Source organism: Spathaspora passalidarum (genome assembly GCF_000223485.1).
Source record: "Spathaspora passalidarum NRRL Y-27907 unplaced genomic scaffold SPAPAscaffold_2, whole genome shotgun sequence".
Taxonomy (NCBI): domain Eukaryota; kingdom Fungi; phylum Ascomycota; class Pichiomycetes; order Serinales; family Debaryomycetaceae; genus Spathaspora; species Spathaspora passalidarum.
The window spans coordinates 65,704-90,250 of NW_006767426.1; the positions used below are offsets into that span (position 1 = coordinate 65,704).

Below are 24,547 nucleotides of genomic sequence, written 5' to 3' on the forward strand. Positions count from 1 at the left end.
CAGCACTTTGTTTCAAGTTCACAACGAATGGAATCAATCTTTCGAATAGCCAAATCTATGGCAGCGATCGGGATAACTGTAGCTGCATTGGCCCTAGGTGGGCTATACACCTACCAATCATCCATCATTTACCCGTCTTCCATGAATGGTGCCAGAGCGCACGTATCAACCCCAGACGAATATGGTATGGAATACGAGGCGGTAAAACTAACTACCCCTGACGGAGAAACCCTTGAATGTTTCCTGTTGAAACAAGATATAACTAACAATTACACCAACAAGACCATTCTTATACTTTCACCCAATGCTGGGAATATAGGATACGCTTTACCTATAGTTCAATTGTTGTATGCTAGATTTAGATATAATGTGTTTATATATAGTTATAGAGGGTACGGGAATTCCACAGGAACACCCCTGGAGAAGGGTCTCAAAATTGATGCTGACTGTGTCATGGAGTATTTGAAACTGGATAAACAGTATTCGTCAAGCAAGATTGTGTTGTATGGACGTTCGTTAGGTGGTGCTGTTGCTATATACATTGCTGAAAAGTATGGCGATTTGGTCAGTGGGATCATACTCGAAAATACGTTCTTATCTATACCCAAGACTGTGCCACATGTGTTTCCTTTGTTAAAGTACTTTACGTTATTTGTTAATCAAATTTGGGATCTGGAGAGTTTAGTGCCGAGGATCAACGAAAATATCCCTGTGATGTTGATGAGTGCAAGACAAGACGAGATTGTTCCGCCAAGTCACATGGATGAGATATACAAGAAGTTACCCAGTGAAATCAAGATTAAATGGAAGTATGAGCAGTCCACCCATAACGACACGGTGGTACAAGACGAGTATTGGGAACGGGTTGAGGAATTCGTCAATGAGAAAGTAAATTAGATTACAGTTATACATTTATTCATAAACTAATTAGCTATAGCATATAAATTACACTTTATACTGCTAGGTTATACTAGCTGTTTGATTTGTTTGATCGTGCAGTAGCATTTGCTAGCTTACAACACAATTTGTGGTTCAGACCCCCTAATATTTGATGCATCATGAGAAATAAATTCTACCTTTTGTTCATCCTTCAATTGTAAAACCTTCTTCAATCTTTCACCTACAGTCTTTAATTTTGAATCTTCGCAATCCTTAGTCCAAATACCAACTCTATAAGCTTGTTTTCTAATATTTAATACAATCCCGTTAACTTCGTTTTCATCATCTTCGATAGTTTCACCAATCACGGCCAACAATCCTCTCAACCACAAATCGTTAATGACTGGGTTGATTTCGTGTTTCTTTGTGAAGGAGAATTGCCATTTACCACCCTTGGAATTGGCAGTATCTTCCCATTCTGGTCTAATTCCTTCTTTGAACAAGTGGTAGTCGGATTTTAAAGGTAATTGGTTGGCAGGTGGGATCGAGTTGTAAATACCCCAGAATTCTTCCACGCTGGAGAAAGTAATAACTGGCTTTAACAAGTCGTGCCAGTTTTCGTTCTTGTTGACTTGAGGTTTGGTATACCATAAGGTCCATCTGGAATTCAAGGGATGCTTGGCAGTAAATTCATCCTTGCTATCGAAAACAGTCTTGGAATCAAGGGATAATTCTTCGGTTTGTTGGGCTAATTCGTCGGACATGTCTGGGAATAGTTTTTACCTTTACTTGTTTTGTTATACCTGGTTGTAATTGTACAAATTTTACCGCTGTCGATGATAAAAAAAAAAAAAAAATTTTAGCGAAAAAGTGCGCGTGAACATTTCATACTGCTAAAGTATGGCCTACGCGTAATTACAGGAACGAGTAATAGAAGCAAATGTGTATATTATACATAGTAATATCAAATCAAATCAAATCAAACCAACAACTACAGCAAATAATCCTAATAACCCAGCACCGGAAGTTCCAGCGGCACCTGCAGTAGGGGTGATTGTGACCAGAGTGTATTCTCTGATTCCACCAACACTACCAGAGATCGTACCCAATCCAATCTGTCCCGATTGAACTTCAGTTGTACCGGTTGCCTTTTCAGTAAACTTTTGTGAGTAGAGCGTGGACAAGGTGGCGAGTTGCCCGTTAATGGTGGTGGTCACCCACACTATGGTTTGTTGTGTTGTTGTTGTGGTTTGTTGGTCTTGACCATCGTCTTGTTTACCGAGCGAGTAAACAAGGGTAAGCAATGATAAGAGTAGTATGTAAAACTTCATAGCGAGCGTCTGTATATCCGTACCTATCTATCAGGGTGTCTATTTGTATGTCTTTTGTGCGATTTGTGCCTTGTTTGTTAAGTCTATTTCAGATCTAAAAATAGGGATGATACACTTTTGTAAATGTCTCGATCATTTTTCGTTGATTTCTTTTTGGGTTGCTATGGCTCGCGACTTTTCCTGTAAACATCCCACGCGACATTTTTTCAACTCATCTTGAATAAATCATAAAAAAATTTAATTTGGTTGTGAAATATACTTAAGTAGACAACTACAACAACCATGGCCAAGAAATCGTTAGCAGAGCAAATAGCAGGGCTTTTCAAACCAAAGACCGATTTCGATATCGAGGATCATGAACAGAAGGAGGTTTTCGAACAGCAAGAAGAAAATAGTGACGTAGATGAGGAAGATGAGGAAGAAGCTAATGATCACTATATTCGTAATGAGAAATCTAAATTGAGAAACGACGCTCCAGGATTAGGAGAAAAGTATGTTGGTAATGTTGTTAGTAGAGATCAACTTGAAGAAGAAGAAGAGGAGGAGGAGGATGACGACATTGAAGAAGAACAATCTGAAGATGAGGACGACGACATTGAAGAAGAACAATCTGAAGATGAGGACGACAACCAGGAAGACGAACAAGATGAAGAAGAAGTAAATGAAGAAGAGTATTCATTGGATGGAAGTTCTGAAGACTCAGAAGAGGAAGACTCAGAAGGCTCAGACGAAGAAGCCAGTTCAAACAAGCGTCAATTACTTAAAAAGTTAATGTCCCAAGAACGTACTCACTTACTCTCCCGTCTCTCTCAATCAGCAACAACCGACGCCATCAAGGGCTATGCCATCAATACTCAACACTCCACCTTTGACAAAATCATCGACGCCAGATTAAAATTCCAAAAGTCAATCACCACGGCAAACTTATTCCCTACTTCCGACATTAGTTCATACACTACTGAACACACTCCTAAACTCATCCATCAAACCAAAGAGGAGCTTTATACTTTACTCGATTCGATAATTGCCCTTCGAAGTGAATTAGAAGGCAAGGAGTATACAGCACCTAAAAAGAGAACATATTCAGCATACTGCCAAACTGCTTCTGAAGCAGACAAGTCATTGGCCAGTACCAGAGCATCCGTCTTGACTAAATGGTCAGCCAAGGTGCAAAATTCATCAGGAGCATCAGCAATAAACGCCACTAAATTCAAAACTATAAATCAATCATTTGAAACCCAGGTGGAGAATAACTTGTCGGACATGGGCAGATTGGTTAAACGTACAAAACTCAATCGAAGACAAGTGAGACCAATGGGGCACACTGAAGAAGAAGAAGTGAAACAGGAAGTCGAAACTATGTTTGATGATGAAGATTTCTACCGTGTTCTTCTCAACGATTTAGTCGACAAGAAGGTTCAATCAAATGGATCAATCGCTATAGGTTTAAGATCAGCGCAACGTGCCAACAAGTTGAAGAACAACGTCGATACAAAAGCTTCCAAGGGAAGAAAGTTGAGATATCATGTTCAAGAACAAATTGCCAATTTTGAAACTTCTGTTGGTGGATGGAGATGGAATGATGACCAAATTGACGAATTCTTTGCTAGTTTGTTGGGACAAAAGGTCAATATGAATGAACAAGATGAAAGCGAAGAAGAACACGAAGAGGAGGAAGAAGAAGAAGAAGTCATTCCTCAAGATAGTGGAATTACTTTATTTGGTTAAACTTAGATAGAAATAGCATAGAGACATATAGTTATAATCAAATGTAGACATACAGAAAGTGGTTCCAGTTTAAGTTTTTACATTTAGTTATCCACAAGGAGAACCAAACCTAAGAGCTAAACTGAAGCAAACAGTGTAGACTACTTCTATTTCAACTCTTGTGACTAGGATTGTCCAAGAAACCACAGTGGTCAAAATAGAAGCAGTCAACTTATACTGTAGTTGTATCAATACTTGTTCTAAGATAAAGTTAGTAACAGATTCACTCACATCTCATCACGTTATTTGTTTAGTCTCAGACAAAGAAAAGTAAGGTAGCTAGGGTTTTTCCACATCGACAGAAAGTCTAGAGCCAAATGCACTCGGATTCATCATGTTAAACAAAATATCGTCATACTATGTTGTACATACACTTTGTTTATTGTTGTTTGAATAAAAGTTGGTTGTAAAAAAAAAAATTGAGAGAGAAAATTTTTTTTCCTTATCCTTAATATATACTTTTAAGTAATGTTACCCGGAATACGCACTCTGTTAGGTTTACAACCAAAACTTATCCACACTATTTCACGACATTCCACTTACTAACACGTCCACTTATTGATACAACAATTACAGAACATGTCAGAAAGCAAATACAAATACCGAATAGAAATCCAGCAGATGATGTTTGTGCTGGGGGAATCTAATGATCCACCCATAGAAACTACATCCATCATCGAAGACATTGTCCGTGGCCAAGTTATAGAAATCCTCATGCAGGCCACGAAAACCGCTTCTAGTAGAGGCTCGAAATCCATCGCTCCAGAAGATGTCATATTCATGATTCGTCATGACAAAGCAAAAGTGAATAGATTGCGGACATACCTTTCTTGGAAGGATGTGAGAAAGAACGCCAAGGACCAGGAAGGAGGAGGTACGGAATCGTTGATTGAAGGTGATGCCGCTGCGGGGACTGGTGGGACCGGTGCTGCTGCTGCTGGGGCCAATCAAAGCGACTCTTCCAAAATGTTAACAAGATACAGGAAGTCTAAGATTAGATTGCCGTGGGAGTTGCAGTTTATGTTTAGTGAGCAGCATTTAGAAACAGGTGAAGATGATCAAATTGACGACGAAGAAAAAGCTGCCACTATTGCATCTCTCAAACGATTGAAAACTGCTGATGATAGAACCAAGAATATGACCCGTGAAGAGTACGTCCACTGGTCTGAATGTAGACAGGCAAGTTTTACGTTCCGTAAAGCCAAACGGTTCCGAGAATGGGCTCAGATTGGTCAATTGTGCGATTCTAGACCTAATGATGATGTCATTGATATTCTTGGTTTCCTTACTTTTGAAATTGTTTGTTCGATAACCGAAGAAGCCATGTTGATTAAGAACTCGGAAGAAAAGTTGATTCAGATACGTAAACAAAAGAATGTTGATGATAATGTACCGAAAAAGAGAAAGTACTTGTTTGATAAACCAGATGAATTAGCTAATCCGTTGTTGCCGTATCATATTGAAGAAGCATGGAGAAGATTACAAGCTAATGATTTTAAACACAAGGCTGCGAGGTCATTTGGTGGTGGGCTTGTCAGGACAAGAACTAGATTGATTTAAACTGTTCCGTATATTGAGCTCGTATACAGATAATAACCCCATTAAGTCAAGCACAAGTATACAGCACGAATGGTGAAGAATTACATCTATATAACTGTATAAATAATCTAACCAAAATAAGTGGTCATGGTAGCATTCAAAGTCGACTTATACTGGAAATCCCGGTAGTTAAGAAACTTCTTAACACTAGCTCTATCTTCTTTCACTGCGTCCTCCTCTACTTTGGTAATACATATTTGAAACGATTGCCAGATTCTAGTATACGGCAACAAGTCAAGCACAAACGGAGTCGGAGATATATTATGAAGGAATGACGTGTCGGGGATCCCAGTTTGGTCGGAGAAACTTTCCGAGAATCCTGATCGAAGCGTTCTTCTCGGGTAGTCATACATGTATTGTGGTATTTTCTTTGATCGTGATCCAATGAATTCATTACATTCGTAGCGTAAATCATTCATGGTGTATTTGGGCAGTGGTAGTGTTTTGTTGATGTGTAGACTGTTTTGTAATTCGTTTCCCATGTTGAGTTCGAATGATAATGTGGGCTGTGTAAGCTTGCTTGATTCGTCAATGTAGTAAATGTCAGTGAATTGATTTGGTTGATACGAATGCTCGATTTGGGAGATGCTTCCTGATGAGATGACATCGGCTGACGAACCAATCTCTAACATTGCAGCCATTGTTGAAATATCATCTGTTTGTGGGAGCTGTTCATCAGGAAATGACTTGATATCCACTATTTGGTCTGACTGCAATTTACATAATATCTCACAATTCATTAAACATTGTCGTAAGTCATAGGTAACCCCGTTGAAACTCTCTTCTGAAATCTCGTTCAATACTGTCTCTTCTACATTAAATCCATGAACCAAACAACATAGCCATAAATAATCCATAACTTCCTGTCTCCCCACCACGCAGTCATCAATAAACACAATTGAATCATTGGCTTCCGCCAACCTAATCAACAGCTTCGGGATATTCCATAACTCTTCACACGTTAACACAATGGGACGCTTGCTGATCGCCACTATGTCTTGCACAACCTGCCAAAACGTTTTGTCCTGATCAAACAAAATATTAACGTCTTCCAAAAGAATAAGCCCGAGCTCGCGTGAGACTAAATGAGTAGTACACAATTGTTTGAGATTAGTGTATATATCACGACGTCCACGGGCCATTCCACTGTTGATTTCGTGAACATACCCACTCATTTCATTCATGGCGGTGTACACCGCCGTAGATTTCCCCGATCCTTGGGATCCTTGAAGGATGAGCAACTGCAGGGCGATTTCTTCTTCTTCGAAAGGGTCATCCCTGCGCTTTCTGTTGAATGAGTTGGTGATCCAGGAGGATATTAATTTGATGTTGGTCTTGTGCATTAGTAATTCATTCATGGTTTCTGGTTTGAAGAAGTCGACCCAGAGCACGTCATGCGAGGGTGTTATGTCCGGGAGGAGGTATTTTTCGTATAGTGAATACAAGGCAGGGTTGGACTTGAGGTGAGGGAGTTTTGCCAATGCAAGTTGTGCTCGGTCGGTGTGTGTAGATGGCATCTGATATGTGCTAGGTTTATCAATTGAGTTGTCATGGGTGTAAGTGTATTCTCCTTCCAACGATATATCTCTTCGTTGTCTGTGTGGTAAGGTAATGCTTCTTGATTCTGTAGCTGCTCCAGCACTTACATGAAACTGCTCTCTGAGCAACGGAACCATGGGCAATTCTTTCAACTTGGGGAACTTTGTCTTGGCGGATTGTTTCGAGAACTGCATCATGGAAGCAAGGATGGAATTCTTGGCATTCTTCTCTCGTCGTATACGTTTCAACGCTTCAGTATCAACCTTAAGTGTAACAAACATACTTGGAGCATCCTCGATAACTATTGGTTTTCCTATTTCTCGTAGCTTGTCTGGGGACACCTTGAGTGTCACTTGGTATTTCGGTTTAAACAGTTTGAACAAGTCCTTTACTGTAGTTCGCTTTGCGGTAGTAAACATTTTCAGTTCGTCTATTTTCTTCTGTGGTTCTTCAGTGTCTATAATTTCTATAGGTTGTTCTTCTATAACTTCTATAATGTCAGGTGTTTCTTCTTGCCTTGGTTTCTTGAACAAATCACGAGCGGAGATTCGTTTTGAATTAGCAAATATCATAGACTCAAGATTGGAAGTATCATCATCAGGGATCTCCTCGATGTCAATCTTCTTAAGTAAGTTGTTTACGGATGTTGGTTTTCGATTAGCAAACATCTTGGACTCTAGTTGTGATTGTTGATATTCAATAACATGTTCGTCTTCATTCTTCTTCTTTCGTACTTTGGTAGTGGGTTTAGTTTGGTTACCACTTAGCAAGTTCATGAGACTCATGGAACCTCTCGGTTGGTCTATGCCTTCACCAAACGAGTTCATGTTGTCTGGCGAGTGGATCATTGCTGGAGTAATAACAACGCGTAATTTGTTCACCTTTTTTGGCGATAGTTTTTGGCGCGCGATGATTGAAACGTTAGGGGGCTGCTACACTGAAACCACAAAAGCATTAGATATATATATATATATAGAATAAACACTTGTACATAGATCAACTGGTATTGATAGAAGACCATGTCAGGAATAAAGTTTTCATTGGGCAAAAAGAAGAAGCTAACTAAAAAACCCAACTTGTTTAATCAAGAAACCCCCAAGGAAGACAATGATAAAGACAAAGTCGAAATCGAAACATACGACAATAAACCTGCACCACCCAAGAAACTAATAATCAAACCGGATGTCATATCCCATAAAATCACCTCCGAACCGTTGAACTTTGGTTTAACCACGTTCAATAGGTCGGAATCAACCGTCACTTCAAGTAAGCTAGGGCAAGTGGAAGCAGAGTCCGACTCTGATGAAGAATATCGAAAAGTCCCAATAGAGCAATTTGGAATTGGGTTCTTGCGAGGATTAGGATATGAAGCAGAGGAAGAAGAGGAACAAGTCGAGGACAAGTCAGTGGAACATCGTCAGAGAGGTGTTACTCTTGGAATTGGAGCTGATCCTATAGCACAAGATTTAGCAAAGGACATTATGAAAGGGACTCCAGAGTTGCCCTTGATTAAGAAAAGAAAGATTGATAAGTGACCTTAATCTAAAATGACAAGTTTGTCTATAGTTGCAGAAGATGTGCATTTTGCATATGTATATTTTAAGACTTAAACAAAAGGACCACTGGACTTGCTCTTGTGTCCCCTTGCACTTGCTGCCTTGCAAGATGAGCTTAAGCGAGGCTCATGTCATGCAAACTGGGTTAGAAGACTTTGGTTGAACGTTGAATTTACCAGGCAAGTATAACATAAATAGTTCATTACTTTATACACGAATAAATAAATAAATAAATAGGGTCTATACAATAACACCCAATCCCAATAACAACAACTGACTAGCAATACTATGGGACCACATCGACGATTTCTCCAGGATAATCCTCTGTTCATCTAACTTCACCAACTTGTTTAACTCTTCGTAAATATCCCCGATAATAAAATCAAAGATCTTGGTCAGCGAGATATTATTGGTGTTGTACAATCCAGTAATCTTTTCAATGACTTGAGTGTTTACTGAAATCGGCTGGGGATTCGTGTTGATGTAATTGATAAGTGATCGCAAATCAGTCAATGATATGAATGGGGTGTTTGAATTTGATGTGGGGAGATATTTGGGGACGGATGCCTTCAAATCAGTAAGTTTGACCTTAACGTTGATTAAAACGTATGGCGAGGTGGACAATTGTGTTTGTTCTGGTTTATTGAAGGTATGGTAGATGGCTGAAATGGCGTCTTTAAGTAAGGAAGAATCGTCAGGTTCCACGGTGGAAGTTATACTGAAATCATTGATGAATCGGGAGATAATAGATGCAAGTTTAGTGTACTCTTCAGTTTCTTGCAAGTTTGGCAATTTTATATCAGCAATTACTTGTGCTTTCCCATTGACCAACCAATTGAACTTCAGCTGGGGGTTATTCTTCGAAATCTCCCCTAAGTCAATGGCATCAAGTTTAAACCGGACAATTCGGTCTTCAGTAACTTCATCGCGTTGTCGTTTGTGAATGGTGAACATGGAGTTGTTAATAGTGCCACTAGCATTATTAGCATTGAAAAAGTCAATCAAAACTTTATCTCCACGCAATTGCGGTAATTCACAATTGAAGATGTTGATACATAACGGGACTTCGGATTCGTCGTAGATTTCCAAATAAGAGTCGTGGATTAATACATGCTCCAATTGGTAGTTTGAGTCGAGGAGGGATGGTGTGCGTACTTCTTCTTCTTCCATGAGGTCGTATTGATAGTGTAAATCGTGATTCTTGTATGAGAGATTTAGTGATTCATGAGGTGGTGGGGGGTTAGCTTGTTCCTCTTCTGACTTTCTGTAAACTTTCCCATTTAAGCCAAAGATTTCCATATCGTAAATCAATCCATTTCCTTCATACCATTTGTTGAATGACAATGTAACGTCTAAAGCTTCCACTTTCGCGTCAATTGCCAACTTGCTACTCTTGTCAGAAGTCACACTAACATTGTTGAACCGCAACTTTCCATCCTTCAATTCGGGCAAGATCGACCCTTTTTCAAACTGAATCTTAATGCCTAGTCCAAAAGACAAGATTGAGCCGGCGATGTACCCGAGAATGGAGTTATCTTTGCCACCCTTTTCCTTCTCTTCCCCGTCGTTGAACTTTTCGTATAATTCATCAAAATAGTGGATTGAGTACATCGACATCAATGCAAACGTGGTGGTCCCTAATATGATCCACAACAAGTTGCCCATGACGAGCCAGGATATGAATGCAGATACGACATCCAAAGTAGATGTCTTTGTATTGCGCAACAACGGCCATTTCAAATGGATCAACAAACGTGCGAGTTTACTGTTTGTCTGGGATAACAAGGTTGCCTTTGTGATTGGTGGTAGACTCTGTAATTGAGGAGGGCTGGGTAATTGCGATGCCTGTGATGGTGGTGCCAATGCTGGTTTAAATGTGCTTTGAGTTTGACGCAAGTGTGAATAAGTGGTAAAGTTTCTTGTGGCATACGGAATGATGATACGAGCAAGGGAGTATCTTGATAATATAGACGCTGGTGCCAATTGTTTACCAAGTAGACGACTAGCGGTGCTAGATCGTATTAGTTGATTCATGATGCTCAAAAAGGTTGAACTTTTGAGAAAAAAAATTTAACCAATATGTCTAAGTATCTTCTTTGTTGCTAGTGTAGAAAGGACAACTGAGAATAATCACAAACGTGGGTGTATCAAGCAAGTAAAAGCAAATCGGTGATTCGTAACTATATGGTTGTAAATGTGGTGAAAGGGGGATGAAAAAAAGTTCTTGCTTAAAAAAAAAAAAAAAAAAAAAAAAAGAAATATCAAAAATTTTTAATTTGCTAAAAAACTGCGGGATTAGAGTTCGGGTGCTAATCCCGGGACAGGCAGCAAGAACAATCACGTGAATATATCGAATGGCTCTATTGCACTAGTTGATCCCTAATTGTTAGGAGTATATCATCCAATAGACTTATACGACTTGGTTAATTCTTGTGTTGAACAAGTTTAACAAAAATAATTGAAAGAAAAGCAAATTTAGATGGCAAGTTTTAAGGCACAAGCTAGGGCTAATTGCCGAAGGAGGCAAAACCCGTTGACGGTTATTTTTAATCACTGAGCAAATTGTTATTGGTCGTTTCAAGTTATACTCCAGTGGACGTATATATATATATAATGCATGGCTTTGACTCTGACTCTGAAAGATTCTAATGGCTTTTGTTTGTCTTGTGGGGCATCGTCTAGCTGGGTAACATCCCCATGTAAAGAACTTGATATTTTTTGCAACTTTTTCCACAAAATATCAGTCAACATGTTCATTCTGTAGAATCCACATCGAAACAAAAATCTGATCTATAAAACAATGCACGATCAATCATACAGTTTACAGAATAGCTCCCAGACTCAAACCCACTCTTTGTTATACTTCTCGCAATCAGATAGTGGATATTGTGTGTTAGTTAACCAACCATAATATGGTAGCACCTCCAAACTTTTGCAAAACATGGACATGGTCGGAATTGAAAAAGATAGTTTGAATACAGATTGACCTAGGAAGATCTCTTCTGTATTCGTACATTCTCACACCTCTAGTGCTAGTGCTAGTGCTAGTGCTTGTTCTTGTTCTCATTGTAATCTCCCATATCTATGCTCAACCAGCACCTTGAAAAGTTTACAGGTTAGACCGCAACCTGCAACAAAAAGATTTCTTTTTTTTTTTTTTTATTTTCCTTTTAGAGATGAGAATTTTTTTTTTCAGATATCATTGTTACTATCTTTACGTAGAAGAAGACATCTCTTTAATAACCTTGCATTTACATATACACATCACAACATGGCAGCACCTACAGCTATCAAAAACACAACTCTAGTTCCTACAAATGAACAAACACACACAAAACAAAACAACGAAGAAGAAGAAGATATGTTAATAGACACAAATGCAGTTCCAGAAACAGAAGCACAAACCACATCCACATCCACCAACACTGAATCCCCTGCTGTCCTTGACGAATCAGGAAAACCAAAATTCGCCCCTGCTTCTAAAACAGACATGAAAGTTAAATTGGAAGGAAGAAAAGTCCCTATCCCACCCCATAGAATGACCCCATTGAAGAACTGCTGGGTCAAGATATATCCTCCTTTAGTTGATCATTTAAAATTACAAGTCCGAATGAACTTAAAGACCAAGACTGTGGAATTAAGAACCAACAAGAACACTACTGATCCAGGTGCATTACAAAAAGGAGCAGATTTCATAAAAGCATTCACCCTCGGGTTTGATATTGACGATGCCATTGCCTTGTTGAGATTGGATGACTTGTATATTGAAACTTTCGAAATCAAGGACGTCAAGACCTTGACTGGTGACCATTTGTCCAGAGCCATTGGTAGAATTGCTGGTAAGGACGGTAAGACCAAGTTTGCCATTGAAAACGCCACCAGAACCAGAATCGTATTGGCCGATTCCAAAATCCACATCTTTGGTGGATTCACCCACATTAGAATGGCCAGAGAAGCCGTTGTCTCCTTGATCTTGGGTTCTCCTCCAGGTAAGGTCTACGGTAACTTGCGTACTGTCGCTTCGAGAATGAAAGAACGTTATTAGAACTCTTGTCTATGTATCTATAAATCATCTAATAAATCCTTAGTTAAATCGTCTTGTTCCTGCTCCTCTTTTATTTTACTCGGCACGAGCTTTTCCAAGTCTAACTCCAACCTCATGGCATATGCATCTTCACCATCTTGATAGTAACTCTTTTCAATCGACTTGATTTCAAAATTCAATGAATCTCGGTATAAATGTAATGCGGCACGATTTGATTTTCTCACATGAAGAGAAACATACTGGGCCCCAAACACTTCGCACATGGCGTACAAACTCTGCTTCATCAACTTCTCAGCAATACCCATCCTTCTGTAAGTTCTCATCACCGACAAACTGGTGATGTGCCCGTGTGGGGTCTTGTCCTCTGCCTCTGGATCATCTTCCATTTTTCCCAACACATAACCAACGATTTTTTCACCTTTACGGACATAAGAAGTGTCTCCCTTGGGATCACTATGGGTGGCTATATCCACTTCTGTGTCATTCACACCAACAATGTCATCATATGTAGTAGCAACAAACGAAGCTTGGGGCCAGGATAATATGTGGTACATGTAGTATTTCAATTGATAATTCTCAGGCAAATTGTGCAAGTTGGCATTTTGCATGGCCTGAATGTCGGATATCGTGGCTTGTCTGATTGTTATTCCCATGATGAAAGTATGCTACTGATTATATATTACAAGAAATGAAGAAGGTAACAACAAAAAACAAACAAGGATGCTGTGATAAATGTATGGCTTATGACTTATAAACTCGAGGAAATTTTTCATCCACTGGAAAGAAAAAATTGGGTGGTGATATCAGAAAAGGTCGTGCGAAATGGCGATTATCTATAAAGCTATTCAACTAAACATATGAAAGCAGTTTAATGTATGCTCTCTCTTATTAAACACAGCTGATCAAATTTCATCAAAAACACCGTACGTAAAGGAAACCCATCCATAGGCACGGAATGCGCGGTAACATTTACGTAAAACCCTGCACTATCCAACGCACCTTCAATTATACCTGCCACGAAAGCACCACAGTTCAAATCGGCGTAGTCTTTGGGTATATTAATAAACTTGGCAAGCAACGGCATATTCTCAATAATCATATATTCATTAGGGACATCCTGACTCTTCTCCAACTCATTAGCATGCTTGCCAAATATGCTCTTCCAAAAACTCCCGTGAATGAAATGCAAGATATCGATAATCTTCAAATCTCGCTTGTTTAGCTTTATCCCGTCTCTCAATTTGATTAGCTCCAAGTATCGTTGTCCAATAGAATATCCCAATTTGTTCAACTTCATTTCCAAATCGTGGATCCCACGCGATTGACCATGGGTCCAATTGACAATCTCACAAAAGAGAAACGACAACGAGGATAAGTTTATCTCCACGGGTTTCTTATTGGTGATGTTTCGTTCATAGATCGATGGCGCCGAACTTAGCGTGATTGTTCGTTTGTTTATGAGGATGGAAGATGTTTCTGAAGTGATTGAATTGGAGATTGGTCCAATGGCGGGATTGTATCCAAAACCGGTTTTGGATGTGTCGTGTATGGTTAGTTTGGATAAGGATGTGGCTGAGGGGAGTATTATATCTTCTGACATTTCTATGTGCTGTTGTCTAAGAGTAAGTGAACGATTAGAGTTTTGATTTTGATTTTTTTTTTCTTGCTGTAAATTTAAGTAGAGTGAGAAAGATTGTATGGATCACCAGTACTAATTATACTAAATATGAAGAAACCAACTAAAAGTATGTTAATTTACCAAAACAACTTCCTTTAATTGATAAAATAACACCTTTATATACGATTGACACTCTTTGAGCAGGAAAAAAAGCACCAAAATGTCACCTAATTTGGTGATTCATGTTTTCACTTTTTTTTTGCAACCCATTTACTAACAACAATAGAAAGACCCAAAGAAATAACCAACCAACCCAAGAAACAACAAGTGTATTCCAGAAGAAAGAAAGCTAAAAAAGTATCCCTGAACAAGCTTAAAGCAATATTTAGTCCAACTCCAGAGCTTCTCCCTTTGAATGAATCATCATTGGTAGGAACGTCAACACCAACTAATATATGGGCTAAATCGAAAACTCAAAGACGGAAGTCGTTATCAAAGAGAGTATCTGAGATTCAGAATCAATTGATTGTAGAGTCTAAGGTTATTAAACGGCCCTTGTTTGCTCAAAAGAGGAATTCTGTTTTACTTGAGACAATCAAAGCTGATGACGAAAGAAATGGGCCCAAGGTTTTTGACACAGAGTTGGATCTATCTGTTAACGAGAGGAGAAGTTCTTCTTCAGTAATTCTTCTTGCGTCTGAATCTGACATTGAACCACCTGTTGCCGTCGGTAAATATCCGAAGTTCAACCTAACAGATATTGCTGAAACCAATAGAACGACCACTAAACAGAATGCTGCTAAAACATCCGCGAGTCTGGATAAGGGTCTTGAGTCTAATCCTTCTTATTCTCCACTGCCAAAGAAAAAGGGCATTACAAATGAACTGTTTTCTACTACAAATAATGCTGCTTCATTCCCTATTCTTCATCCCAATGATACGAATTCAATATTGCCTACATTTGAGGTAAACATACAGAGAAATTCTATCGATAGGTCCAACAAAGCAAGAATTAATAGTGAAATTCCTCTTGATGTTGGTCTACCAGATCTTGATTCTGATACCACCATGTTCGACAACGATAGTAGTATTCCACTAAACCTTGTTAAAAGGAAACCATATATACCATCCATGACTACTAGAAAATTTAAAGTACCTCGAATTATCCAACATCCAACTAGTGATCCAATTGATTTATTATGTTATGACAAACCACTATATATTATACGTCCGTCCCCTACATAAAATCATCATCACCAAAATCATCATCGAAATCTAACTCATCCTTCTTGAAACCACCTCCAACATTTGGTCTAGCAGCAGGCTTGGCCTTCTTTTTACCAGCACCACCAGTAGCGGTACCACCAGCCTTCTTTAATCTTGCTTGTCTTTCTAATCTTTCCTTTTCCTTAATGACGACGTTCAAGGTAGATATGACCTTTCTCAAGTTTTCCACTGATAATGGTTGAGCCAAATCTCTAATTAAATCAATGGCTAAACTGGAAGCATATAATAAGGAAGAATCTTCATTCAATTCGGTTAATGAAGTACCGACTGCTTTTCTCAATTTTTCGTATTCAGCTTTGTTTGTAGGTTGGAATAATGGATGGTCAGTCAATGGGGTATCTTTAGTCAATACTGGTTTTCTTTGTTGTGATGCGAGCAATGCCTTATTGAATCTTTCTCTTGGATGAGCATTAATATCAAAGTCATCGCCATCACCAGCAACACCCAATCCACCAAATAAATCAGCAGCATTGTTTAAATCAGAGTTCAATTCAGCCTTCTTTAACAAATCCTTACGAGTTTCTTCATCCAAGGAGTCAAATTGTTCCATTTCTTTAATCTTGGCAGCTTTCTTAGCTGCTGCTTCATCGGCCTTCTTCTTAGCAGCAGCCTTTTCAGCAGCAGCTTTGTCGGCGGCCTCTTTCTTTTGTTTGGCAATTTCATCTTCATCGATATCCCAAGATTCTAAAATTGGTTCATCGTCGCCTTCGTCTTCCCAAGAAGCAGCAGCAGCAGTGTTTCCGGCTGGAATATCAAAATCTTCGTCGTCCCAAGACATAGTTGCTCTATAAATGTGTCTATTAAGTGGTTATGTATTTTCACACGATCCTTTTTCAAGAGTTTAAAAGAAAAATCTTTTTTTTTCTATAATGTTCCTCTTACCGTGTTCTTGGTATATGCAGGAGCAGATGCAAGAAGAGCACCAGGGTAGAGCGATGGTAAGGCTATATAACAGATTCAGAATACTTCTGGGGATATTAGGGAGTAAGGGCATCGATTCTAGTTGTACAGTTCAACCATATGAATTAGAGATGTGTTCAGTTGTCAAAATTCTGGTGTGATTAAGTTTACTGCAGGTATGTGACAAGTCCGATTCGGTTAAGACAATGGAGGAGGAGCGGTTGTGAATTAAGATTGCAAAATAGGTCTACTATGACAAGCGGATGCAACACCAATAAGCCCAGTCTAACAGTATCTGATGGTTAACGTGAAAAAATGACGTATAATTCCATAGAAAATAATTTATTTTGAAGCATTACTAGAGAATTCTCACTGCATACATCACAATTTGGAAACTTTCCTTGTTGCATTGCAATATGCCAGATGGTTTAAAGATCTACCTCTGCAAGATTATGCGTACTAATTGGCAGTGCAAACTTGCTGTCATTCGAAAAACTCAGCCTGCCTATAGTGATGGAATTCACGGAAAGTTGCTGACCTAGAATATGTTGACGTTGCTTGATGGTGCATTCGTTTGAGTGGAGCCGCATCATTATCATCATGTCATATGGTCAGTTACTTAAGATAGCCCATGGTATGACTTGCACACATACCAAAGGGACGGTATATGTTGTCAAGCGCCTGTCTATACACCATGCTTTCACTAACAAACTCAATAACTCGATGTCAAGACAACCTCGCAACGTGGAATAAAACAAGAAGCGATGCAGAATAAATCACCAGATTTTTTTTTTTAGGTGCTGTTACATCATATACAAGAGAAAGTGGGGAATACAACAACGTCATTGAAGTTTACCACGAGACGTTATAGTGTGGCTTTTTCAAGTTTTACTATAAAGATGCATGATTAGGACAAGGTGGCTGATTATAGAATTGCAAAACTACAACCCGTGATCGAAGTTACAACCCGTGATCCATTTTCGCAATTAACTTCTACTATATATTTAAGTTAATCGATTACAAACTAAATCGAAAGCTTTTTCTTCACAAACAAACGTAGCTACACCTATTACATCATATACCAAAGAAATTCTAAACGAGCTTGTTTAAGGGGATGATGACTTAGTAAAAGAAACGAGGAACTAAAAACTAAAAACTACACCAAAAAAGAAAAAAATTATTTCCCTTAAAAAATTAATTTCTTATCAAGAACTTACACATTAAGCTTAACCAGGGCTAACTACACCACATGCCTATAATCGACCCAAACACAAAAATCCCTGGTATTTCCAACAATTCCCACTTGATTGAATGGATCAATGACAATAAAGTCACTTTTCATGAGGGTGTCACCATTGAGGAAACCACCTATGGAGGGATTGGTTTGTTCTTTAGCAAGCCCGATGCCGCACCATCCGAAGACTTTGAAGTGTTGAGAATACCACGAAACGCAGTATACGATATGCTTACTTTGTTGATCCCATTAGAAGAAATCAAACTTCGTGATAGCACCTACGAAGGTAAAATACCAATCAAAGAGTCGGAATTAATCATGAACTTTTTAAGCATATTAGAACCACAAACTGAGACATTCATATTATGCACTTATTTCCTTGCATTTAAAGCCATTGAAGCTATAAGGATGAAGTATCCTAACCATGACTATTACCTTAATTCTCCCAGCCACAAATTCGATGTCTACTTGTCCATTTTAAGTAATACCGAAACGTTAAAATTCCCCAAGTCCATAGCAAAGCAAGAAGATCAGTTCATAAATCATTATATTTCCATGTGTAAGAAGATGAATAATGAATATGAATCAGTTGTGGAGCAAATGAAGATCATATATCAAGATGAAGAGGTGGATCTTGCAACAATGTTGCCCTTTGAAGACTGTTTTCAGATTTTCCAAGCCGTAAGGTCAAGAACGTTGGAAATTCCTAGAGATATAGAGAGTGATGTTAAAATACATGAAGACGAAGAGAAGAAGGAGACTGTGGATGAAATTGACAAGATAAACCGTGACTTGTCTGATTTAGCATTGACTTTAGACTTACAAACTAAAAAGTTGTATGCTGACAACAACAACCAGAATTATGTTATTGACGTTACCCTTGTTCCAACTCTTGATTTTGCAAATCATAGTCATAACAGCAATGGATATTTTGATGTGGACAGAACCAACAGCGATGTTCTTTTAAAACTCGACCATGAAGCAATTGCGACCTTGCCCGACAAATTTGAAATTACAATCAGTTACAATCCAGAAGATTATGTCCAAGATTTCATATATACCTATGGATTCCTTCCTAAACAAGAAGATTATTTCCAAATATGTGAACTTAAATTTGACAATTTGGAGAAATACATTCAAGATGGACTACTTTTATGTAAATGGATGAGGATATTACCACAAGTACAACTTATAATAAACAATAAGGAAGTGTACATCAACTTATTTAACAACAACCTTCCACTTCTATTCATTGAAGGAATCACTTTTAATATGTATTGGGAAGATTTACTTCTCGACCATTTCAGAACGTTCAATAACATCCCCGAGGATTATGACACGCATATTGATGATGAAGAATTACAAAACATGTTTGCATATCAAGAAGCAAATTACGATTATATCAATGGAATTGACCCAATTGGGTTGTTATATAATGGAGAGCCTTGCATCACTTACTTGTCTAAAATTCTCGAAATCACCGGAAACGACACCGATGAAGCATATGATGTACTTGTAAGAAAGGCAATTGATTTTATAATCTGCTACATTAAAGAACGTCTTGAAGTTATTGAAAAGAGTAAAGGATCCCATAAAATTGAAAATAATTTCGATGAAATGATACAGTCATATGATGAGTACAAGGAAGACATAATCAAGAGAATGATTGCAAAATACGAACATGATCCCTTGAGTTTACTCTTGCCAGAACTGCTTGCCAACCCAGAATGGGAAGTTTACTATAGAACAGCACCACGTGAATTGAAATTGGAACAAAAGACTGACGAACTGGATGGTGTGTCTGTTCATCTTGAAGAGAGATAAGACCTTTTAGACGTTAATAGCTAATCACATAATTTAATTTTATAGAGAATTTATGCAATAACTTCTGCAAAATATAATGGCACCTAGCTCGGCAGAGGTCATTGCGCGTATTGTTACATCATGCAAACAGAACATAATCAGTAGCTGCAAAAATACAGAATGTGGAACTGTGAAATTTGAAGGAGGAGATTACTACCCCCCACCCCTCAATTAATGATTAGAGATTTGCAGCAACTTAGAGTTCAACAACGTTTACGAAAACACAAGGCTGCAACATTAGGCATGAATGTTGAAAGTTTAATATGCACTTTAATACCTAAAAGTTATCTTGTTCCTTAAGACCGATTATAACCGACCTAATAGCAGTTATTGCAGTATTTGCCGAAGTAAACAAAGATATACATCAAGAGATTACGAATACTCCTGATCAGCCGGATTTAAAATTTCGGAATTTGCGGCTGAACAAAAGTTTAAATTTTCTAGAATATTGTAGAAGAATTTTGCAAAACTGTGAACAATAACTAAAAACATAACAAAAATGATGACCAGATTCCCAAGATTTGCAGCTTCAAAGAACTTTAACGAAGGAGTTGCAACATTAATAATACTAATGTAAAATCATAGCCCGATCTGATTAGTGATCAAAAAAAATTACTAATTCCGAAAATCGCGCGGCTCACGTGCAATATTGCAACAGTCGCATTTATGGGCATTTCTTTTTTATTTTTTTTTTTTGCCCTCTGTTTTGTGTTTTTGTCTCAAGTTCTCGATCGACGTTTCTCACGTAAGCAATTGAGCAAATGAGTTAATTTTTTTTCCTCTCCCTTTGTTATATAAAAACCCTGAAGAAATGTACCTTTTAATTTTGGGTTTAATTTTTTTAGTTTTCTTTTACATTGGTAAATCAGGTCAATCCAATACACATATAAACACATATAATAATACACATACAATGGTCAGTGCTGTTTCCTCCACTCAAGAATTTCAAGATGCTTTGAAATACGAAGGTTTAGTCGTTGTTGATTTCTTCGCAACCTGGTGTGGTCCATGTAAGATGATTGCTCCATTATTGGACAAATTCTCCAGTGAATACCCTCAAGTTAAGTTCTTAAAGGTTGATGTTGACCAATTTGGTTCAATTGCTCAAGAATACGAAGTTACTTCCATGCCAACTATAATTTTCTTCAAGAATGGCCAACAAATCCAAAGAGTTATTGGTGCCAACCCTGCTGCTTTGAAAAACGCCATTGCTACCAATGCTTAAATAGTTTAATATTAATTGTTTTATTATAGAAATGAAAATTTCAAATGTAGCGTCCTCTATTCGACCTTTTTACGTGTTTTTTTTTGGTTTTGGGCTCTGTGGATCACACAATGTCAAGAGAGCATAACAATTAAGAAATTTTGCAGATTTATATAATTTGACTTAAACTAAGTGCGGTTATGATGCACGTTGCATATAAACGTGTATCGACGACAACATTACGGTCTATAGCGGGCTTTGGTGAATATACTGATATCATCGGAAGGTGCGTCTCTGGAAAATATTTTGAATCCACAGTATTGCGCATTATATAGCCTAAAACAAAGTACGATTTTGAAAACAATGCTGGAGACAGCCAATTGTTCCCGGCTTCACCTTATAACTACACTAAACATTGTCTCCTCAATCCGGGGTTTGATTTTACATGTTCAAAGAATCTAAACACCTGACCTGTTCTTGCATCTCCGCTCTCGGAATTATCCTTCACCCTCAATTTCTGTCGAAGATTCTCACATCGAAATAGTGTTCCAAAGAATAAGGAAAACATTTTCATATAGAAAATGGTCTCGTCACTTTCTGTGCCTCTGATTTCTTACTCATCTTGAAATATGGGATGCTGGATCGTAAGTGATTGTTGTTGTTTGTTTCGATAGTCTTGTATAATTTCAAGGCATATTTAAATCCCTTCGAATTTAATATTTAAATTCAATGACTTTTCAATGTAGGCAAGGTTGGTTTGATTAAATTTGAAAAATTTACATCAATCTTCAAGAATATCCAATGAAGACCAGTACTGTAAGATCTATTTTGGAATTGAATAGTATTTTGATTTGTCTATATACACCAACAGTCACTTCCGTTTTTTTTTTTGGCCACTCATACTTCTATCGCTTAAACTAATTTTCCTTTATCTGGATCCCATTTTCCCCTTCCTGTAAGCGTACCATTCACTAATTTTAGGTAAAATGGTTCAAGATTCACGTAATTTTCTAACTCAAGACGGCCGCAACGGATGACATTACCACCATGTAGCTAGTCAAACATAAAATTTGCTACGTAGGTGTGATCAATTATAATTTTGCAACTTTGTAGTCTAGGAACGCGTATGCGAATTTCAGTTGCACCTTTGAATCTGTTAATAAAGAAGCCATGAAAGAATAGCCATTTATCTGAAAGAACCGTACAATTGGGATTGTCTATAGGATCTCTACATCTATTCTGGGTTAATCTACGACTGTACAACTCTGAAAATCGATACCCGTATCAATGGTATATGATATTATCAACTTGTGTAGTTTCGATGCTATAGTGCACTCTAGTTTAAGGAGGGATTCCAAGATTAAACAAGTAGACGTTTAGTAGTACCCAAAAAAACAATTTGGTTGCAAGATAATGATATCCAGGTCCTAATTTCTTTCTCATTACACGATCTCTATCTTCTCAATTCAGAATATGAATTCAAGATCAGAAGTTCTTGGAAAATCTACAACGTCTCCCCTGGGGTAATATGCAATTCCTATACAACTTTTAAACACTCAGGCTAAACTTATAAACTTTCGTATAATATCCCTATCAATTAATCTATCCAATGGTTGTTGTTCCTGACTTAACCAAATTAATAACACCTCATAAATTAAATAATACTGTCTCAATGCTTGCACCATGGAAATTCTCTGTTTTCTAAAATCATTGACAATGTCAAAAATTGGATCATATGGTAAATCACGACATTGTTGTAAAACATTAATCATTACATCAATGGTACAGCATGTACCAGTACGTCCACATCCTGCTGAACAATGAACTAAAGTTGGGAATTTTGAATCAGTCAAGTTCAAATTCAATAAATCCTGTTTTAATTTCACAACTTTAATAATTTCTCGAGGATCCAGTATGCCCATATCTGGCCAATTCACAAGATGTACCTGTAATACTTTATGATCCAATCCATTAGACTTTCGTATACTAAACAGACGTATAATGATATTCTCATCTCGTTCTTCATCAATCAAATTCACAGTCATCGAATCTTGACATGATTTATAAATCCCGGATTTCCAAAAAGGTGAACATTTAACAATTCCATTCTCAACCTCATCGGTCAAGGAAAGAATTAAAACAGTGCCCAAATTATATATACATTTCCAAAAATCCCCCATAGTTCCATCCAAAGGACCTTGTGTAGCCACGTAATTCAACTCATTAGAATTGTTCAATTGACCAAGAAAATCTAAATTAGGCTTGACATAACTGGCATTGATATAATTTTCAATATTGTCATCTTCATGGTCATTCAACTTAACTCGGGAATGATCATACAAAAAAATATCCTTATATCTATTCTTATGCCCGTATTCAATTCCACAACTTACTTTAGGTGGGATTTCTCCCAATGGCAGCAGCAATAACCCACTGGGTAATAATGATAATGCCGAGACTAACCGTTTTTGTTCCAACTTCTCTAATTTATAGAAATCCTCATTAATTTTATTAGTCAGGGCTTCTCCATTCTTGTCGAAAATTGTCTGTTTTATCCACTCTGGTAATACACTAGTATCTGCAGGAATGTTACGTAATCGGAACAAATTTGCAGAATTTTCTTCAAACGGATTCATGCTCAGCGAATATGAAGGGATAATTAATGGACCAGTTCCAGGAGTCAATAATTCTTCATTATGTCGTAATTTAAACACTTTGCTTTTAGCAGAGAGAGTAAAATTTTGTAAAACCGGTGTTCTCTCTATTGATGACGTAGACGATACCGGGGTTGATTTATAACATGGGGAAATATCAGTTAACGATTGTGATCGGGATTTCAATGCTGGTGGGACTATAATTGGTGGTAAGAAATTATTTAAATTTTGGTTTTCTTGATTTAAATCACCCAATTGTGGTGCATGTCCACTTTCAAATAAATTGGGGTATAATTTGTTAAACTGGGTGAAATTTGTATCCACCAAATAAATCAAACAATCCAATTGTTGAAATAATGGTGAATTTATGATTTTAAGACAGATGTGGTATAAGTTTGAGGAGTTTTGATGGAAATCATACACGATTAAATGACCTCCTTTTGGATCTTGCAAAAATCGAGTAAATTGTAATTTTTCATAATTTGGTAATGAGTCAATGCTTCTTAATAATGAAAAATTTACTCGTTTCAACAAGGTTGAAGGTAAACATATGTTTAATGCACCAACAACATGACTTTTGATATAATCGGCAAACGGACGAATATCTAACACAAGATTGTTTGGAGATGCCAAAACCTCTTTAATGTCTAAAGGTGAAATATATCTTATTCTGGGTGAAAGCTTTTCAATTTGCGGTTTGAAATTTTGACATGGAATATAATTTAATCGTTTACTTTGCTCTGACTTTATCGAATCAAACGATAAATCTTGGGCACATGTTATTGAGGGAAGCGTCATTTGCTTCTTCAACTGAGGCAATTGTAATGGAGGGCTGATAGCTACAGGCAGGTCCTTTGCAACTTCTTCTTCTTCTTCTTCATCAAATGACAATAATTTTCCTGTACTATTATTGAAGTCAAAGGACTTATTTATCCGTTGTTTTGTATGCGGTTTTTCATCAACAAGAGTTTCAGTTGACATCCCATTAATTGATGACGAATCGAATATAGTCAAATCGGATGCATTGGAAACAATTGAGCTAATAGAATCGTTGACTGACTTATGTGAGCG

At 37.7% G+C, this 24,547-nt stretch overlaps 16 protein-coding genes across 16 annotated transcripts; 7 read left to right on the forward strand and 9 right to left on the reverse strand. All coding sequences in view use genetic code 12, as the record gives it.

Annotated features, from left to right (window-relative positions):
• Nucleotides 1–1,676, reverse strand: EIF4E (translation initiation factor eIF4E; the record flags this gene model as incomplete). Its single annotated transcript, XM_007373214.1, has 1 exon — nucleotides 1–1,676. The coding sequence occupies one exon, from the start codon at nucleotides 1,641–1,643 to the stop codon at nucleotides 1,014–1,016; it is 630 nt and encodes a 209-aa protein (XP_007373276.1).
• Nucleotides 28–897, forward strand: SPAPADRAFT_134437 (uncharacterized protein; the record flags this gene model as incomplete). The annotated part of the gene is made up of 1 exon (XM_007373215.1): nucleotides 28–897. The coding sequence occupies one exon, from the start codon at nucleotides 28–30 to the stop codon at nucleotides 895–897; it is 870 nt and encodes a 289-aa protein (XP_007373277.1).
• Nucleotides 1,677–1,853: 177 nt separating the features above from the next.
• PGA1 (Pga1p) lies at nucleotides 1,854–2,210 on the reverse strand (the record flags this gene model as incomplete). The annotated part of the gene is made up of 1 exon (XM_007373216.1): nucleotides 1,854–2,210. One exon carries the CDS (start codon nucleotides 2,208–2,210, stop codon nucleotides 1,854–1,856), a length of 357 nt encoding a protein of 118 aa, XP_007373278.1.
• Nucleotides 2,211–2,471: 261 nt separating this feature from the next.
• Nucleotides 2,472–3,993, forward strand: SPAPADRAFT_147617 (rRNA-processing protein; the record flags this gene model as incomplete). The annotated part of the gene is made up of 1 exon (XM_007373217.1): nucleotides 2,472–3,993. One exon carries the CDS (start codon nucleotides 2,493–2,495, stop codon nucleotides 3,936–3,938), a length of 1,446 nt encoding a protein of 481 aa, XP_007373279.1.
• Nucleotides 3,994–4,526: 533 nt separating this feature from the next.
• On the forward strand, nucleotides 4,527–7,104 carry SPT3 (transcriptional regulator; the record flags this gene model as incomplete). The annotated part of the gene is made up of 1 exon (XM_007373218.1): nucleotides 4,527–7,104. The coding sequence occupies one exon, from the start codon at nucleotides 4,557–4,559 to the stop codon at nucleotides 5,535–5,537; it is 981 nt and encodes a 326-aa protein (XP_007373280.1).
• Nucleotides 5,645–7,942, reverse strand: SPAPADRAFT_48821 (uncharacterized protein; the record flags this gene model as incomplete). The annotated part of the gene is made up of 1 exon (XM_007373219.1): nucleotides 5,645–7,942. One exon carries the CDS (start codon nucleotides 7,940–7,942, stop codon nucleotides 5,645–5,647), a length of 2,298 nt encoding a protein of 765 aa, XP_007373281.1.
• A 137-nt stretch (nucleotides 7,943–8,079) lies between these two features.
• Nucleotides 8,080–10,309, forward strand: SPAPADRAFT_64935 (uncharacterized protein; the record flags this gene model as incomplete). Its single annotated transcript, XM_007373220.1, has 1 exon — nucleotides 8,080–10,309. One exon carries the CDS (start codon nucleotides 8,135–8,137, stop codon nucleotides 8,648–8,650), a length of 516 nt encoding a protein of 171 aa, XP_007373282.1.
• Nucleotides 8,109–10,306, reverse strand: SPAPADRAFT_59066 (uncharacterized protein; the record flags this gene model as incomplete). Its single annotated transcript, XM_007373221.1, has 1 exon — nucleotides 8,109–10,306. The coding sequence occupies one exon, from the start codon at nucleotides 9,968–9,970 to the stop codon at nucleotides 8,912–8,914; it is 1,059 nt and encodes a 352-aa protein (XP_007373283.1).
• A 99-nt stretch (nucleotides 10,310–10,408) lies between the features above and the next one.
• On the reverse strand, nucleotides 10,409–10,876 carry SPAPADRAFT_59067 (uncharacterized protein; the record flags this gene model as incomplete). The annotated part of the gene is made up of 1 exon (XM_007373222.1): nucleotides 10,409–10,876. A coding segment is annotated over one exon (272 nt), but the record flags the coding sequence as incomplete, so codon positions are not given.
• Nucleotides 10,877–11,869: 993 nt separating this feature from the next.
• Nucleotides 11,870–12,764, forward strand: SPAPADRAFT_59068 (uncharacterized protein; the record flags this gene model as incomplete). Its single annotated transcript, XM_007373223.1, has 1 exon — nucleotides 11,870–12,764. The coding sequence occupies one exon, from the start codon at nucleotides 11,943–11,945 to the stop codon at nucleotides 12,714–12,716; it is 774 nt and encodes a 257-aa protein (XP_007373285.1).
• SPAPADRAFT_59069 (peptide alpha-N-acetyltransferase complex A subunit) lies at nucleotides 12,694–13,453 on the reverse strand (the record flags this gene model as incomplete). The annotated part of the gene is made up of 1 exon (XM_007373224.1): nucleotides 12,694–13,453. One exon carries the CDS (start codon nucleotides 13,367–13,369, stop codon nucleotides 12,734–12,736), a length of 636 nt encoding a protein of 211 aa, XP_007373286.1.
• Nucleotides 13,454–13,515: 62 nt separating this feature from the next.
• Nucleotides 13,516–14,343, reverse strand: SPAPADRAFT_59070 (TRAPP subunit; the record flags this gene model as incomplete). The annotated part of the gene is made up of 1 exon (XM_007373225.1): nucleotides 13,516–14,343. The coding sequence occupies one exon, from the start codon at nucleotides 14,314–14,316 to the stop codon at nucleotides 13,585–13,587; it is 732 nt and encodes a 243-aa protein (XP_007373287.1).
• A 1,133-nt stretch (nucleotides 14,344–15,476) lies between these two features.
• Nucleotides 15,477–16,445, reverse strand: HCR1 (translation initiation factor eIF3 subunit j; the record flags this gene model as incomplete). The annotated part of the gene is made up of 1 exon (XM_007373226.1): nucleotides 15,477–16,445. A coding segment is annotated over one exon (673 nt), but the record flags the coding sequence as incomplete, so codon positions are not given.
• A 407-nt stretch (nucleotides 16,446–16,852) lies between these two features.
• Nucleotides 16,853–19,700, forward strand: CTM1 (cytochrome c lysine N-methyltransferase; the record flags this gene model as incomplete). Its single annotated transcript, XM_007373227.1, has 2 exons — nucleotides 16,853–18,476; nucleotides 18,561–19,700. 2 exons carry the CDS (start codon nucleotides 17,771–17,773, stop codon nucleotides 19,577–19,579), a joined length of 1,725 nt encoding a protein of 574 aa, XP_007373289.1.
• An 831-nt stretch (nucleotides 19,701–20,531) lies between these two features.
• On the forward strand, nucleotides 20,532–20,843 carry TRX1 (thioredoxin; the record flags this gene model as incomplete). The annotated part of the gene is made up of 1 exon (XM_007373228.1): nucleotides 20,532–20,843. One exon carries the CDS (start codon nucleotides 20,532–20,534, stop codon nucleotides 20,841–20,843), a length of 312 nt encoding a protein of 103 aa, XP_007373290.1.
• A 1,397-nt stretch (nucleotides 20,844–22,240) lies between these two features.
• PTP3 (tyrosine protein phosphatase) lies at nucleotides 22,241–23,944 on the reverse strand (the record flags this gene model as incomplete). The annotated part of the gene is made up of 1 exon (XM_007373229.1): nucleotides 22,241–23,944. A coding segment is annotated over one exon (1,075 nt), but the record flags the coding sequence as incomplete, so codon positions are not given.
• Nucleotides 23,945–24,547: the final 603 nt, after the last annotated feature.